General features: G+C 51.0%; 5 protein-coding genes across 5 annotated transcripts; 2 read left to right on the forward strand and 3 right to left on the reverse strand.

Annotated features, from left to right (window-relative positions):
- Window positions 1-847: 847 nt before the first annotated feature.
- Window positions 848-2,119, reverse strand: B0H65DRAFT_438804 (uncharacterized protein; the record flags this gene model as incomplete). Its single annotated transcript, XM_062825386.1, has 4 exons — window positions 848-1,088; window positions 1,234-1,237; window positions 1,384-1,530; window positions 2,035-2,119. 4 exons carry the CDS (start codon window positions 2,117-2,119, stop codon window positions 848-850), a joined length of 477 nt encoding a protein of 158 aa, XP_062686950.1.
- A 456-nt stretch (window positions 2,120-2,575) lies between these two features.
- B0H65DRAFT_544817 (uncharacterized protein) lies at window positions 2,576-3,793 on the forward strand (the record flags this gene model as incomplete). Its single annotated transcript, XM_062829330.1, has 5 exons — window positions 2,576-2,586; window positions 2,844-3,029; window positions 3,123-3,166; window positions 3,346-3,457; window positions 3,574-3,793. The coding sequence occupies 5 exons, from the start codon at window positions 2,576-2,578 to the stop codon at window positions 3,791-3,793; spliced, it is 573 nt and encodes a 190-aa protein (XP_062686951.1).
- Window positions 3,794-7,923: 4,130 nt separating this feature from the next.
- B0H65DRAFT_564415 (uncharacterized protein) lies at window positions 7,924-9,046 on the reverse strand (the record flags this gene model as incomplete). The annotated part of the gene is made up of 1 exon (XM_062830253.1): window positions 7,924-9,046. The coding sequence occupies exon 1, from the start codon at window positions 8,965-8,967 to the stop codon at window positions 7,924-7,926; it is 1,044 nt and encodes a 347-aa protein (XP_062686952.1). The 5' UTR covers window positions 8,968-9,046.
- A 617-nt stretch (window positions 9,047-9,663) lies between these two features.
- Window positions 9,664-10,362, reverse strand: B0H65DRAFT_438807 (uncharacterized protein; the record flags this gene model as incomplete). The annotated part of the gene is made up of 3 exons (XM_062825387.1): window positions 9,664-9,883; window positions 9,961-10,080; window positions 10,157-10,362. 3 exons carry the CDS (start codon window positions 10,360-10,362, stop codon window positions 9,664-9,666), a joined length of 546 nt encoding a protein of 181 aa, XP_062686953.1.
- A 3,061-nt stretch (window positions 10,363-13,423) lies between these two features.
- Window positions 13,424-15,248, forward strand: B0H65DRAFT_52083 (glycosyl hydrolase). Its single transcript, XM_062828735.1, has one exon. The coding sequence runs from the start codon at window positions 13,916-13,918 to the stop codon at window positions 14,900-14,902; it is 987 nt and encodes a 328-aa protein (XP_062686954.1). The 5' UTR covers window positions 13,424-13,915; the 3' UTR covers window positions 14,903-15,248.
- Window positions 15,249-15,555: the final 307 nt, after the last annotated feature.

Below are 15,555 nucleotides of genomic sequence, written 5' to 3' on the forward strand. Positions count from 1 at the left end.
CTCATGGACCTAGGCCATCGCCAGATCCATAGCCTGATGAATCTGCTGTAGCCCCCCATTGTATATTGTATGTATTTCATCATCGCAAGCTATTGTCGAGTTGGCAACTGTTGTTATGGCAGGACGCTATCGGCGCCATTGTGACGGGGCTAGGAGTGACTCCCCGAAGATTCTTCTGTCTCGGTTTGTGAGCGGTTTGTTGTCGGATGACTCTCCATCGCCTGCTCACCGGGGCAGAGTCATATTGATGGCTGAGGGGGACGAAGGCACCCATGATATCCAGAAGACCGCCGGAGAGGCCATCACCCACTACCTGACACTATGTCTTGAAGAATATATGCGAGATGTGGAATAAGCATTTTCACCCTTTGCATCTTCAACCCTGTGAGCAATGAGGGCAGTATTCGTCTTTTCCTTGATAGTTGTACTCGACACAAGTAGACTTCTACCCCCCAAGTAGGCTACCCAACTTCCTGATTTTTCCACTACGATAGCAATGATCCCGTTTTGATCAGATGGAAGAAACGAAAGTCCTCGAGACAAGGCATCCGTACACATAGTGGAGTTAAGACAAAGAGGGGCAAAGAGGCAAATAGAACTTGAAGGAATAATCGAATGAGAAACATTATTTCGTAAACGACAATAGGCAGTCCTGAGGTGACACAATAAGTCACTAGATGTCAGAGAATTCTTGTAGTCTGGACTGAAGACATTCAGTTGTTCAGAGCACACGTTGAATAGTGATTACAAGCACGTGAGGCCTTCGTGCCTCTAGACTGGATGTACCTAACTAAGCGTCTCGAACTGGGAGTCCTAGCCTGACGCTCCTGATCCGGAAGTACCTACCTTAGATTCTGCCTTTTGGCAGATTGAGCTCACGAGGGGAGCTGAGGGCAATAGCGATGACGATATGGACGATATCTTTAGCATTGGCGATGGATAAGACAGGGAAAGCAACACTAGCGTGAGCGACGAAGAAGACGCCGCCGCCGCCCCAGCCAACAACGTTGACGTCCAAACTCCTGATCGGAACGGACCCGCCAACGAGAACCTCGAGAATGGCCAGTACTTCACGCCGCCTCCGCCGTCTGGCGCCACATCAACAGATTTACCTCCTCTCGCCTAGAGTTCACTTGCCCGCACGCACCAAAAACTTACAGGTACGCACTTTTTCCATCAGTCAGCCGTCATGTAATTTTGGCCTGTTTTGGGCGTGAAAACAATAATTGTTACCTACCTAGAAGAATTGTCGTTGACTTGTACAGCCAAATGATAGCCCTATAAATCTTGCACAGACAGGAAACTGGCGATGATTTGGAGAAGACAACATCGCTCAGAGAGGTTAGAAAGAAAGTGAGGAAGTTGACGATATTTCGATTATACCTCCCATCTCCCTTTCCTCTCCTCTCATTTCACTCTTTTCATTGCCTTCGTCTTTCTGAGTAAGACATGGATCAATATCATTCTCATCATCTTTCTCATCGTTTTCCTCTTCTATATCAATGTCGCTGGAGTATTCAAGTTCAAAACCTAGTGTGTATTCAAAAGGTGAAACTTTGCGGGCAGAAACGGTATTTACGATGTCAGGTGTCGTCAGCTGTTCTTGGGTGGGGGTGCGTACATGTAAGTTTTTGGTGCGTGCGGGGAGGTTAACTCCTCGCCTACCCGTCCCGGCCGACACCTGCTTCCGCGAGCTCCTGACGCTCTCCCTCGCCCACGAGGACGCCCGGGTAGTAAGGAATATGACGTTGGCGATGGACACGCTAATGTAAGAGCCTGAAGCTGTGTGGTTGGCACCGGGCATCCCATACAGACTGGAACTTGTTATCAAGAGGTGCCGCGCAGAGAATGAGTTGCTATCGGTGGGCTGGAAAAGGCGACAACGAAAAAGGGCTTGATTGTTGTTGTCTAATGGAAGAGGAGAAACGGAAACTAGGGCAGCCTAAATACCTGGAAGGGAGTGCCGGTGAATGGGCGAGGCCAGTGAATGGGCGGCCCAGGGCACGGACTTCCAACAGTTGCCCAGTTGTGTACCTATTGCTTGTGCCTGGGAAGTGCGGTCGGGTTCGGAGGGAGGGGCTATCCGGACGCTCACCGTGTATTTTGGGCCCAGAAGCATTTCATCCGATGGCTCGCAGCCACTTCTCAAACTTCTCGCACGACATAGAGGCCGTGGGAGAACGAGTATTGGGGTCAAACTGGTCGATACCTGTACCTTGTAGGTACGCCAGTCACTCTTCAGTCCGGTGTATAGGGGACTGTGGGTGTTCTCTCTTGACTAAAGACTCCACTTAAGCTGCCCGACATGAAGCCTCAAGTGCTATTCATTTCTTCAGCGTTGTTTCAAAGATTTTTGTTCCTTCCGTCTGATCTCAAGGGAAAAGTTGCTATTGTTCCTATACTGTGAAGACACTGAATAAGAGTTGTAGAATTGGACAGGATAAATATGGGATATTCCAGTGATTTGCAAGAACCTTTCCTTCTTTCCGTCCTTTGTTCATCACCAACTTCCGATCAAGGAAAGCTGAGAACAAGCCTCCTTACACTTGATCATCAAAAACCGCTACCTCCAACCATGTCTGCCTTGTAAGTTCATCATCATGTAGATCTACCACGACTCAGATTTGCTAACCTAGACAACCGTTCAGCAATCTCTCATCCTTGATTGATGAAGCAATCGACGTGGCCTTCCTGGATGAAATTTACTCTGGAGACTCTATGGAAAGGTAAGCCTAAAAGTTTTGTGCGTGTGAAAGTTTTCGAAGCATGTTGATGAACACACAAAGATTACTGCGTACCTTGAGCAAATATATGAGTAGACGCTGACGGATCTCTTGGTAAAGGTCCCTTTTTTTGGTTGCTGTCAGGGACAGGGTCAAAGACTTTGTGGCCGAAAAGTTAGCCGAACTTGGTCTTGCCAACCGAGCTGTCGTTCTTGCCCCTGATGCTCGCCGGCACACTGCATGTGCGCCTTTAGCCTCTCCCCAGGTTCAGAATGGCGCCACAGGCGAGGAAGCCTCGCAAACCAGGTATGTTATAATGGCGGAGAACTCCAACATTGAACCCAACGCTAAAGTACTCTCCTCTCATTGCCTGTGATGCTAACGTGATGCTACACTTAGTGCCCAGAATGACCAGTCTGCCCCCGGTGCCCCTGGTCCCCCTGGTCAATAAGTGTTGAGCAAGATGGTTATCTTGGGATTCAGTCAATCCACACATATAAATATATATAGGGTCCCCCACCCTCTTTCTCGTCCCGCTTGCTTCTTCTCTTTCAATCAATATGTTGACCAGCGTTTCTCGTGCCCTCGTGATTACATGTACTCCGTTAACTTTGACAAAAAGACTGGTTTATCCAGCAGTTCGACCCCAACGCGGCGGTACTCCCGAGTCCCGGTTACCAGTGGTGCCAGGTCTATCGCATGTGGCTGAAAGGCATTGCGGAGCACAGCACTCTGTACGTGATCAATACATCCGACACATCCTCCCCTGTCCCATGGAAGTCTTCTACCTTGCTAGAGGTAGCAATTTTAAACCTTAAATCAACTAACACGAGTGCTATCATGTACCAAGGCACAACCACACTGGAGATGGAAGGATGATTTGCCACCAAGGCGCACCAGATGGTTCTCGCAGGATCTGTGGTCAGCAGTATCCTGACCCTAAGGCAATGGACGCGCACATCATGCGTGACTATGGGATTAGGAACTTTAGCCCTTTCAAGCACGTGGCGGTGGACTCGGAGTATGGCCAGGCTTTGCTTCGTGCTGTGGAGGGAGGGGCTAATCAGTGAGAAGATGGAGACACAAAGAAGGAGACCCGCGACACGTTGAAATAAAGACGTACTGTGGGAAGCGATCCGCTGAATCAAAGAAAGAAGTGATGATATTGTGGATGATTCAGAAAGAAAGCGCTACGGGAAGAGAAAGAAAGAAGGAAAAAATACTGGTGTGGTCTGGAAGTGAAAGTGGGCCAAGTGCCAGCCAACCTTACCAGGTGGCGGCGGCCCAACACACCCCCTCAGACCAACACAGCTATCATACATGTAAACAATCCCGTGATACTTTTCTTGGTGTTTTCCACCCCCTGTGGCTCTTTCAGCCCTGTCCTGTTTCCCTATGTACCTGCTTCCTTACGAGACAATGTTCCTGGATGCCAAACCTAGCATCTTGACGAATTTTCCGTGCTTTTCAGCGTTGAGTGGCTTCGTGAAGCCATCAGCGATCATCTCATCGCCGGGAATGTGGGTGACCGTGAACTTGCCCTGTTGGACTTGCTCAATCAACCACTTATACCGTACATCGATACATCTGTTCCTTGCCGCGACCTGTGGATTCATGACCTGGTGGCGAGCGTTCTTGCTGTCGGTGTAGATCAACGAGGGTGCTGGCTGGGGAGCTCCCAGCTCTGCAAGCATGCCCGAGATCCAAAGCGCAGATATTGCTGCCGGGGTGAGATTCGAATGTTCAGCCTCGGTGGTGCTCAGTGTCACAAAGGCCTGTTTCTTCGACTTCCAGTATACTGGACCAGCTCCCAAAAACACCACATGGCCACCTGTCGAATGGCGCGTGAATTTCTCGTCGGCAAATGAGGCGTCCGCATATGCTCGAAGACGCAGATTGATGACGTTGTCGTTGCCTGGAGACGGCTTTCCACCTAGAAGGATACCAAGCTCAGCCGTATGGATGAGATAGCGGAAGAGGTGCTTCATCAACTCAAGATGGCGATTTGTAGGTTTAGCGTTGCCTTCGCACAATCGATTTACCGTGTAAGTGATGTCAGGTCTGGTGCCTGTCGAGAGGTAATTGACCGAGCCTGTCTTTTTCAAGTAGGGCTTCCCTTCGTTGGGGAGTAAATCGCCATCTTCCAAGACGAAGTTGGGTGGCCAAGGAGACTTGACGCCGTGAAGACCCTCATACCCAAACTTGGATATCAACGATCTGGTGTATCGTTCCTGTGTCACAAAGACTGTACGTTGTGAGCGATTCCGAATAACCTCGTAGCCCAAGAACGTCTTGACTTCTCCCAGGTGTTTCATCTTGAAGTGTTGAGCAAGCTTCCCGCTAATCTCGTTGATGGTATCGACAGTCTTTGCTGCAATGAGGAAGTCGTCCACATACAGGACAATCATTGCACCAAGCTTGTCGTTACGGAAGAGACAGCAGTCCGCACCAAGTGGCTCGAATTCACACTTCTTCATAACGGGAACCAAAGTCTTGAACCAATATAGAGGGCTGCGCTTGAGGCCGTAGAGTGCTCGTCGCAGTTGACAGACCATGTCGTGGCCTTTCTCAAGGCCAGTTGGCTGTTGGACGTAGTAGATATCGTCGGGTGGAATGGGCGCGTTGAGAAAGGCCGTGTTGAAGTCGAACTGGTGACATTCCAAGTCCAAGGCAGCCATGAGGGCGAGGAAGGTTCGAACGCTGACGCTGTTTGCCACAGCCGCGTAAACATCTTGGAAATTCCAGGCTCCGTCTTCGAAGTTACCGCACACCACCCATCTTGCTCGGGCAGTAAGCTCACAGGTATGTGGATCCATCTTTTCGTCGTACACCCATTTTCCTGGCAAGACCTTCATACCATCCTTCTTTTTGACAAGGAAGTACACCTCTTGATCTTCCAAGGACTGGACCTGGCGCTTCATCGCTGGAAGCCACCACTTCTCGTAGTTGGCCAAGCGCCGGGCCTGACGATAGTTCTTCGGGATACTAGATTTATCAAGGTGTCGAAGATCATTGTCGACTTTGATAGAGGTAAGGCAGACAACCTGAGGCAGAACCATGCGTGGTTCATCAATGCCATAATAAAAGACTGGAAGAGAATGAGCTTTGGGTGGGGAATTACCGTGTAAGAACACCAGCTTCTTGGTGCCATCAGTGACTTGCTCCTGGCCATATTTGAAACCTTCAGGTTTCTGTGCCGCAGCTCGTCGAGGTCGAGAAGAAGCTTGTTGAGGTTGTACCGGTTGCTCCACCATGTCCTCTCCAGGGGTAGGGGGAGGGAGAGGGATATTGGCAGGGGAAGGGGAAGGCGGAGGAGTCTGGGGTCGAACTGCCGAAGCGGCTGTCACGCCCAGATTTGGTGAATCTTCCGGGAAAGGGTGTTCCTCTGGGGGAATGGGAGCCTCTCCTTCCAAATCTCTGTAGTCCTCGTCGTCCATCTGAAAGATGACTTCTTCGACGGGTTCAATAGAGGGAATCGCTATCTCAGCGGTAGTCTTCTCAGACTGGGCTTGGGTGACCTGTGTAGACTGTGAGCTAGGGTCTGGTGTAGCAGAAGGCGTGAGATATGGAGGTTGAAAGGGTTCTTGGACGGGTGGCGCTTTGAGCGATGAGTCTTGGGAAGGTGGCTCCCGTGCTTTGGGGCTTTGTGGTTCTTCCTCGACATCCGGCTTCCACGTATTTTGCACTGTAACGTAGATGTTCTGGCCTTTGGCGATAACCTCCTCAATCTCCTGAACAGTCTGGTCATTAAAGATGACTTCATATTCAGTATCCTCGACAGGAAGATCCTGATTGTCGTGATCACCCTCATGGAATCGGACAGCACTTGCCCGGACGACTTTTCCCAGTTCTTCATCCCAAATACGGTAAATACGGCCGTGAAGGTCATCGTAAGCAATAAGCTTACCCTTTCGTGACCTGGGAGCGAACTTGTCGCCTTGCACTCTCTTCTGAGGTTTGATGTGATAGTAAGCAGTACAGAAATAGCTGCGAAGGTGGCGTATATACGGTTTGACTGACGACTCTGGCAAATTGGCTGCTCTGGCGAAGAGTTCGTGAGGACTCTTGTGTTCTGGGTTGGACTTGGAAGGTAGAAGATTGAGAATCTTGACTACGCTGTCGACGACAAAGGGCCACAGTTTGACTGGAATCTTGTGCTCGATAATTAAGGCGCGGCTGCGCGTCATGATAATCTTGCCCGCCGCTTCTGCTTTGCCGTTCATCCAGGGTGAATGGGCCGTCGACTTGTAGATCTCCATGCCTTCTTGTCTTGCCCACACGACAAGCTTGCTCTTTTGGAAATCAGAGGTTGACAATCCAAATTCAGGACCGCCATCGATGCCAACAACCTTGACTTTGAGGCCGCTTTGAGTCTCCACCCAAGTCTTCCATTCTTTGATGGCTTCAAAAGCATCACCTTTATTGGCACAGAACCGTACCCAGTGATAGCCTGTAAGAACGTCGACGAAGTGGACCGTATAATGGTAGCCAAGGTGGCCTGGTTCCTTGTTGTAGATGACGTCAATCCTGACGAACTCCAATGGCCTGGTAGCGACCGGGTGAGATGTCTTGGGAATAACGTCTTGTGACTTGGCGAAGACACAGTCCTCGCAGAAGTCGTTGTTGATGTTCTTGAGATCGATCCCAGCATCCTTGCAAGCCTTGATAACCGTCTCCTTCCCGGCGTGCATCAAACGTCGGTGCATGGTCTGGTAATTGATTGAGGCGAGTAGGGCGTGGCCGGGGGTGATCCGATTTTGACTGAAGTCGGGAGGCTTGGAAGTCGGTATAACCGGTACTCCTCCTCGAAGAGTGCCACATTTGGTGGTCTTGGGCGTGTGAGCGTACACAATAGAATTGGACCGCATATTCCATTCCATTCCAGCGTCGAGCATTGATTGTCGGCTGAGAAGGTTAGCGGGTGTAACTGGACAATAATAAGCATCTTTGATAGTAACTCGAACAAAGGCGCCGTCGTCTGACGGTATGGTGAGCTCAACAGTGCCCACATGGTAGGCATAGTGAGTCCTACCATCACCTATAACATAGGTCATAGGTTGAGGCAAAGGTTGCAAGTCGGTGAACCACTTGATATGGTTGAAGATCGTGGTCGCCGCACCGGTATCGTATACAACACTGTCTTTGGTGAATGCCTCATGAGCTTGTTGGACTTCAGCGAATAAGGGTATCGCTGGGAGCTCTAGTGAAAACCCGCTGGGTTGAGTATAGCGCCCAGCATGCTGAATTCCGGGATACTGTTGGCGAACAGCAAGTTGGATCCAGTCGTGGCCGGATTGTTGAGATTGCTTGAGTTGTGGACGACAAGAGCGGTAGTGCCTGTAGATGTCTTCTGCAGAGCCTTGATGGCCTTCTCTTTGTTCTGCCAAGTAGCTGGTGCCTTGTCTGGTTCACACCACCAACAGACGTCATTGTCGGGGTTTCTGTGATGACCACAAGCGGCATGGACGAAGCCGGTAGGAATCTGACGCTTGCAGCCGGGATGAGTGCAGTCGATCATCTCGCGTCGGCCTTTCTTCTTGTCCTTCTTGTTGTTGCTGGACTTCGTATCCTCTTTCTCCTTGGTCCCAGCCTTAACCTGCACCGACAAGGCCGGCGTCGTGGCCTCGGTTGTCGCTATGGTATTGAGCTTGTCGAGCAAATCGGACATGGTGAGGTGACCGTTGGTCAGGTCGTTGACCCAAAGACGGTGATGGAGAGGATAGGAGGATTCAAGTCCGTTGAGAAGGAACCAAATCTCGACCTGAGGACTGACTGTAAGCTTAAGATCGTTCCAACGTTTACGAAGAAAGAAATGACGGTTAAGGAAAGAAGCCATGGAGTCAAAGGAGGCACGGTTGAGACTGGTATACTCCTTGATAACCATGCCGATGGATTCCTGGGAGACCTTGGGAACCACACGCTTGATGAGGTCGTAGAGGCGCTTGGGGTCGCGGTCAGCAGGATTCCAACCCGAATTCTGAAGGAGAATCTGGACATTCCGACTCTTCATGGAATTCGTGATGGCAAGTAAGACACGCGCGCGTTCAACACGCCAGCCCTCGGCAGCCTTCTTCTCAGCCGCAGTCGGGGCGTCCGGGTCTTTTGGAGTGGGAGGTTGAACATCCTCGTCGAGATAGTTGAGTAAGCCGTACACGTCGAGAGTGTTACGAAGGGCGTTGTCCCAACTGTCGATGTTGGACTCACCGAGCAACTGCTCGATGTTCATTCCGACCTCCAAAGCCATGATGACGGTGGATGAGAGTAGACTGAAAAGGAAAGAAGACTTCGCTCGAAGCTGTAGATAACGACGTAAAGGAAAGGTGACGTTGAAAGAAAAGGTGATGAAAGAAAGGTGAGTCGTATGAAAGGTGAGTCGTATGGGCTAGATACAACTGTTGATGGAGGGCGCGATGCGGGGTCGACAAGAAGGTCGCGTTCGTTGATGGGCGTGCAAATCAATCAAAACACCGGGACTTTCTCCCTATAGGGTGTGCTTGAATTTGCTGTAAACCTCGTAACGAAGCGGCTCGATTGTTGACTTCGAAGATCGCGAAGCGGTTCCGGGCTCACAACCTGTGGGAAGCGATCCGCTGAATCAAAGAAAGAAGTGATGATATTGTGGATGATTCAGAAAGAAAGCGCTACGGGAAGAGAAAGAAAGAAGGAAAAAATACTGGTGTGGTCTGGAAGTGAAAGTGGGCCAAGTGCCAGCCAACCTTACCAGGTGGCGGCGGCCCAACACGTACTCTCGTGGATGCAGTGAGAGAGAAAAGTAATATGAACAAGGCAGAGGCTAGATACCTTTAGCTGCAGATATCAACCGTTAATACTCGCCTTGTCCCACCCGGTTATCCAGCATCCATACCTCTACCTAGACTACTAGGAAACAGAAGATACCGCAGCCACGAACACTCGTTTCCCATTTGCCCGTGCGAGACACTCAGTCCTCAGACTTTCCGTTAGCGTTCCTAACCAGAACATTTCCCGCGCTAGAATCCACTCGAATCCCCCCTTTGTAAGCGTTTGAAGTATGGCGACCATGATCACGCAGGATATGGCACCTGAGAGCAGTCTGGTCCTGAAATTGCTCCAAGCAGAGCATTCCTGGTACGCCGCCCAAAAGCGGCTCGGGGCAAAGAACGGGCTCCCTGTTGACATGCCTATGTACGTTGGGAATTGTGTCAGATTTTACATCGGCCGCATCATTGCATGTTGGCTCTTAGCCAGTGGAACTTACTGCCTCTTATGCTGAGAAGAATTTGACTGCCATCTCTCGCAGATTGCGCACCACGCGTAGCTGCTTTTGGGAGGGCGAGCGGCTGGGTTAAACTGGTCCAAGGACCAGTCGCCAGTGAGTCTTTAACGTACGACATGTGTCAGTTCTTATGAGGCTTTACCAGTTTAGGAGAAAGGGTAGGGCTTGGGAGACTTACGGAGCGGCTGTGTCATCTTGAGCTTCTCCAGCGTTGTTGTCACCAGCCGGTGCCAAAATACTAAACGGGGCTTCCGAGCGTTCATTGCCGGGACAGCCGAACTCATTGTTTGCAAGAGGTAGGACGACGTCACGTAGAGAGGTATCGCCACTGATACCGGCGTTCCTCAGCACGTTTTTGAGCTCTTTAGCAACCTTTTGCTGCATTACAGCGGGGCTAGAAGGTTGAAGAACTTTTGATCAGTGTCCATGACAACGAAAACGGGTAGGCACCTCTGGGTTGCATTATATCGATCTCATGTGACTCACATCATGTTATGTTCCGAGCTGTCAATTCCCTGGAACAACTGTCCAGTGATTGCCTGGATGACTTCGTCGACGATTCTGTGACCATAGAGTTAGAACTGGCATATGGATTGTGGGATTCCGGAAGGAGGTGTGAATAGAGGGGCTTACTTGGACGGCATTTTGACAAGCTCGCCGTGCGGCGTGGGGCCGTGGGGGCAAGCAGACGGAAAGATAGATGTAGAGGCAGGGTTAGGTCTTATGGATCATCGCAGACTGCCTGGATGGTGGTATGGAGAAAATGACGGAGGTAGAGGGCCGACGACCACAAACGGGTTGACTCTGAAGTGGTAACAGTCAGAGTAGAAATGGAAACCGGAACAGCCCTGAAATACTAGAGGAGATTGCCGGTGAAGGGAAGCCCAGTGAATAGGCGTTAAGGTTCAAGGTCATAGCAAGGTTGTTCGGTTCGACGAGTGGCCATAGCAATAACATGTGGTGAAGAGCAGAGATGCTTAATAAGTGAATGTCAACCTATAAGTGAAGAAAAGCGGCATAAGCACTACAGATGAGAAAAAAAGAAAGAAAGAAAAGAAGAAAGGAGTTGGAAGGAAAGAAAGAAAAGAAAAAAAGAAGAAACCCCAGACAGCGACTGGCCACTCCAATACAAAGTATATCCTATCTTCTAGATCCCTCATCGACCCTCAAGAGAAGAGCCGATCGTCGTCAGTTATTGAGGGATGGTGAGGCCTACCAGTGGTTGCCACGTGACAACCGCAGGAATGACTTTGCTAGTTTGCTTTCACATCCTAAACTGTTATTGTGAGACAATCATCAGCTACTCCTTGCTGTATAGCTGCGTTTGACTGAGCAACAACCCCCTGGCGCTGCTGTTGCTAGAGGTATCCTTGAACCGACAAAGTGACATCTCCGGAGAGCAGAGCCGCGCGGCATTGGTTACCAGGGTTACCCATGTCCGTAGCATACAAGGCTGCAGGTACCAGGCACGCCAAGCTTCTTCGGCAATCCCCCGGAGTACAGAAGTACACGAACGGGTTTGTCCCAGCTTGCCAACCTTTGGTGTGTCAGCATGGCTTGTTGTGTGCTGTCCATCCTGTAGAAGCTGATAGTGCCAGGAAGGAAGACGCTGTGCGAGCACCGATTATATAGGTACTAGGTAGATGCTTGGGACTGACAGGGCGACTGAAGATATTGAGGCTGCGGCTGTTGTTGTGTTTGATGGGTAACAGGAGCAAGCTTGGGCAATCGGCAAGCTTTCGTTGGCGCCGCAGTTCGCAGTCCCTGTTAAAGCAGCACCAAGGGCCCAGTGAGCACGAAACTTCGATATGTGCAAGCAAAGGGGGCTCGCCGGCTCGGGATTTGGGTCGCCTCCACCACTTGGTCCGTCGGTCTCTTAGGTACGTGAAGTGTATTTGTTGCCGCAACAGTCTTTGACAAACGATAGAGAACCTAGCCTGAGGTTATTTGTCATGGGTTAGGTGAAGCGGTGACGTACGATACGGGACGAACCTCCGGTTTGGCTCGAGCTTGGGCCCCGGTGAGCTTCAGACGGTCTGTTGATCCGATAGGACGTCACCGAATGGACCTCCGCACAAACCTTGTCGGGTTCTGCTCCGGATAGCATAGGCATGGGTGGGACTAGGTAGCGGGAACATGGTCAATACTCAAAAGAAACTCCCTGGCCAGTGTATGGGTTGGGGTCGGTATGTTGACGATGGGAAAGGCGGCCTTGTTGAGATCAGCATCTAGTCAAGGCAGTCTCGTGATAGAGCTTGAATGCATGCCTTCCGTCTTGTCGTCTCGAATCCTTTCCTCGGTCAAAAGCTTCTGTCCAGACTGTGTCCTGTCACTCCAACAACCCCAGATTCGAGATCCGGTTCCAGAACGCCAAGACACTCAAGGTCAGCTGCATGTGAGTGTCACACTTGAAGTTGAGGGTTGTGCTTCGAGCTCACTGAATGGCCTGACCTTGAGTACCAACCTTCCTTGGAGGAATGAGGCATGTCTCGGCTTGCTTCAATGCGAAAAACTCCCAGACGTCGCAAGCCACAACAGCTTCTCGGGATACACGAAGCCGAAATCGTGCGACCGATACCAGGACCCGATGGACTGGGTGAAGAAGCAGTGAAATGTGCTTCAAGACACAGCCAAGGTGCCCTCATAGTTCTTGGCTGAATGAAGAATGTCATAAGCGGAGCAAAAGGATGTTCGAGAACAAGGGCGCTGTGATCGTCCGCCCACAGGGTCCGATGACGTTGTCCACTCTTTGCAGCAAAGATCTTCCCTGTGACGGAGCCGGCGATCAGGCCGGACTGGGGATCCTGAAAGCTGAAATGTGGAGAAGTGATATGAGGACACCAACCGGTCGAGACTCCATGGGACCGGATTCATCCGACGATCTTGTCAGATTCATAGGTTGGCTGATTGAGCCACTAGAATTACTCCAAGTTCGGAGCTCCAGTTTTGCCAGCTTGGTGTAGTAGTGCCAATCTGACAGATCTCGAGGACCCTTAGCGTACGTCAACAATCTCGTGGAACTAGGCCAGCGTCTTTCGCTCTCTTTGTGATGCGTATTGAAGCTCAGGGCTCACTGATCAGGATGATGGACAACATACATAGCTCCACCGCAAGGGTGGTACCCTGGGACGATCACCAGAATCCATGATGATGGTTGTCAAGGAATAAGTGTGAAAGAAATGGGCTTTGAGCTGGTGTCGGGGCTGTTGGTCTGACGTATGACTGGAAGACGAAGCATAAAGGTCGAGTTGCACCGTCCTGACTTGTTCGACGAGATTGAAGACACAACCACAACCACGCCGAGGCACATGGTATTCACGAAGAATCCCATGTTTCATCGAACCTAGGAACCTAAAACTTGTGTCATTCATCAGCGCTTTGATCCGGAGCAGTCTGCCAAGTAGAGTAAGACCTTCACCATCCTTCTCATCCAAAAAGAACTTACCAAGCGATTCAAGATTGCTGACTTTCTGTTCGTAGGCGGATTCTTCCTTCACTAACAATCCCGGGGAAATCCTCCTGTTGAACAGTGGTGCCTGTTTGGTTTTAAGGCCCAGCAGTCCATTCACCTTGAGGACTCGTGACCTGAGTCTCCAACGTTACTCGAATTGAGTCAGCCTCCGGACCTTCGGTCCCGCAACTTTGCGCAACTTCACTGAACCCGGTATCTGATATCGAGGGACTCGTGACTGGACATCACGACAGAAATTCTCCGACGACAGGAAGCTCGAGGACCTATATAAACCCCTCAGATCTTGATCCTTGACCTCCTTTTCCCTCCTGCCACAACTACAAATACCAGTACTCCCACGAATTAGAACAGCAACCGTTAGCCTGTAGTCGAACAGCTTCCCCAATTTCGCCATCGATAGCAACTTACACAGCAACCGTTTTATGAGCCTGCTAGTGAGGAACCGAACATCCACGAACATCCATCATGCAGCTCACTTCTCTCCTTTCCGCCATTGTGGCCCTGGTGATGGCCCCCCTGGCTATCTTGGCCTCCCCGGCTGAGACCCTGGGCAACAGAGACTTCCCTGACCCAGCCATTACCCTTGACCCTCGCACCCACGAGTGGTACACCTTTGCAACCAACAGCAACGGCAAGAACGTCCAGGCTGCTTACAGCCCCAATCCGCACGACGGTCCTTGGACCTATGTCGAGCACGACCTCCTCCCGACTCCGGGCAAGTGGGTCAACCCCGACCAATACGACATCTGGGCCCCAGATGTGCACTACTTCGAGGCCACCGACTCATTCGTCATGTACTACTCTGGTCTTTTGGCGGATTCTCCTTATCACTGCATTGGCATCGCCACTGCGGAGAACATCACCGGTCCGTACGAGGCTCTCGATGAGCCTTTTGCTTGCCCCGACTCTGAGGGTGGTGCCATCGATGCGAGCGGCTACCTCGACCCTTTCGACGGCTCGTTCTTCGTTGTATATAAGGTGGACGGTAGTTCGAAGGGACCCGGTGGTCCTTGCGGCAACGGCGACCCCCCTGGCGAGCCGACTCCGTTTCGTCTGCAGAGAGTTAACGAAAGCGACGGCATCACTCCGATAGGCCATTACACTGAGATCCTCGACCGTGATCCGGAGCTCGATGGCCCGCTAATCGAGGCCCCCAACCTGATTCGGACGTGGAACGGCACATTCGTACTGTTCTACTCATCCCACTGCTATAACACGCCAGAGTACGACATCAAGTATGCGACTGCAGACCAGATCGAGGGACCGTACCATCGCCGTGGTGAGCTGATGGGTCCTAACACTACTTCCTTCGGGTTCGACGGCCCTGGAGGAGCGAGCAGTGTCCGCGGCGGTGGAATCATGGTGTTCCACGCCAATTGCGACGCCGGGCGTTGCATGTACGTGACGGAGTTCGGAGTCGACGAGGATGGCATCGTAACGCTTCAGGATTGATCTGTTTTGAACGTTTGATCAGCACGGGGAAGAAAAAGACAAGGAGTAGAGAGAAGAGAAGGACATGGAGTCATTGGGTACAGCGTTGGCTTTTGGAATGCATTTTGGGTATTAGCGATAGGCGTACGGCGTTCGTTTTCCATGAATACATTAGTGTTTGCACCTAAAACTGCCTTGATCCGAAGTGACAAATTGAAACCAGTGATATAGGAGACGTAGGGCAGAGCTAGAACACTAGCATTGATATGTCAAGAAAAATACGAGTGTAGTCCAGCATGAGCATGGTTCAGACAGAGGTGGTGTCTTGACATCGAAATTGGTGATCTTGAAGAAGAAGTCAGGAGAAAGACAGTACGGCGGGAAAGAAAATGCAGACATCATGATCAGTTGCCCGTGCTCATGCCAAACGGGATGATGCCGGGTGCACCTGCCCCTGTAAGATAGTGACGATACGCTAAGTACAGCAACGTACGGCGGGGTACTGCAGGTAGTACGGGTCGCCGCTCCTTCAACACCAACAACCAACATGCGGGGAAGCCAGGAGGGACAACGACAAAGGGCGTTTGCGCCCGGTCTTGTCGTCATCCATTGAAGATGGCGAGGTGCCAGAGACAGCTCTTTGGGAATGGAACAATGGTCCATTCTAAATTTGC

Source organism: Neurospora tetraspora (assembly GCF_033439725.1).
Source record: "Neurospora tetraspora strain CBS 560.94 chromosome Unknown B0H65scaffold_1, whole genome shotgun sequence".
Taxonomy (NCBI): domain Eukaryota; kingdom Fungi; phylum Ascomycota; class Sordariomycetes; order Sordariales; family Sordariaceae; genus Neurospora; species Neurospora tetraspora.

Bases quoted from the DNA above. Each gene is read 5' to 3' on its own strand.
- B0H65DRAFT_52083 (XM_062828735.1), top strand. From the start codon at position 13,916: ATGCAGCTCACTTCTCTCCTTTCCGCCATTGTGGCCCTGGTGATGGCC.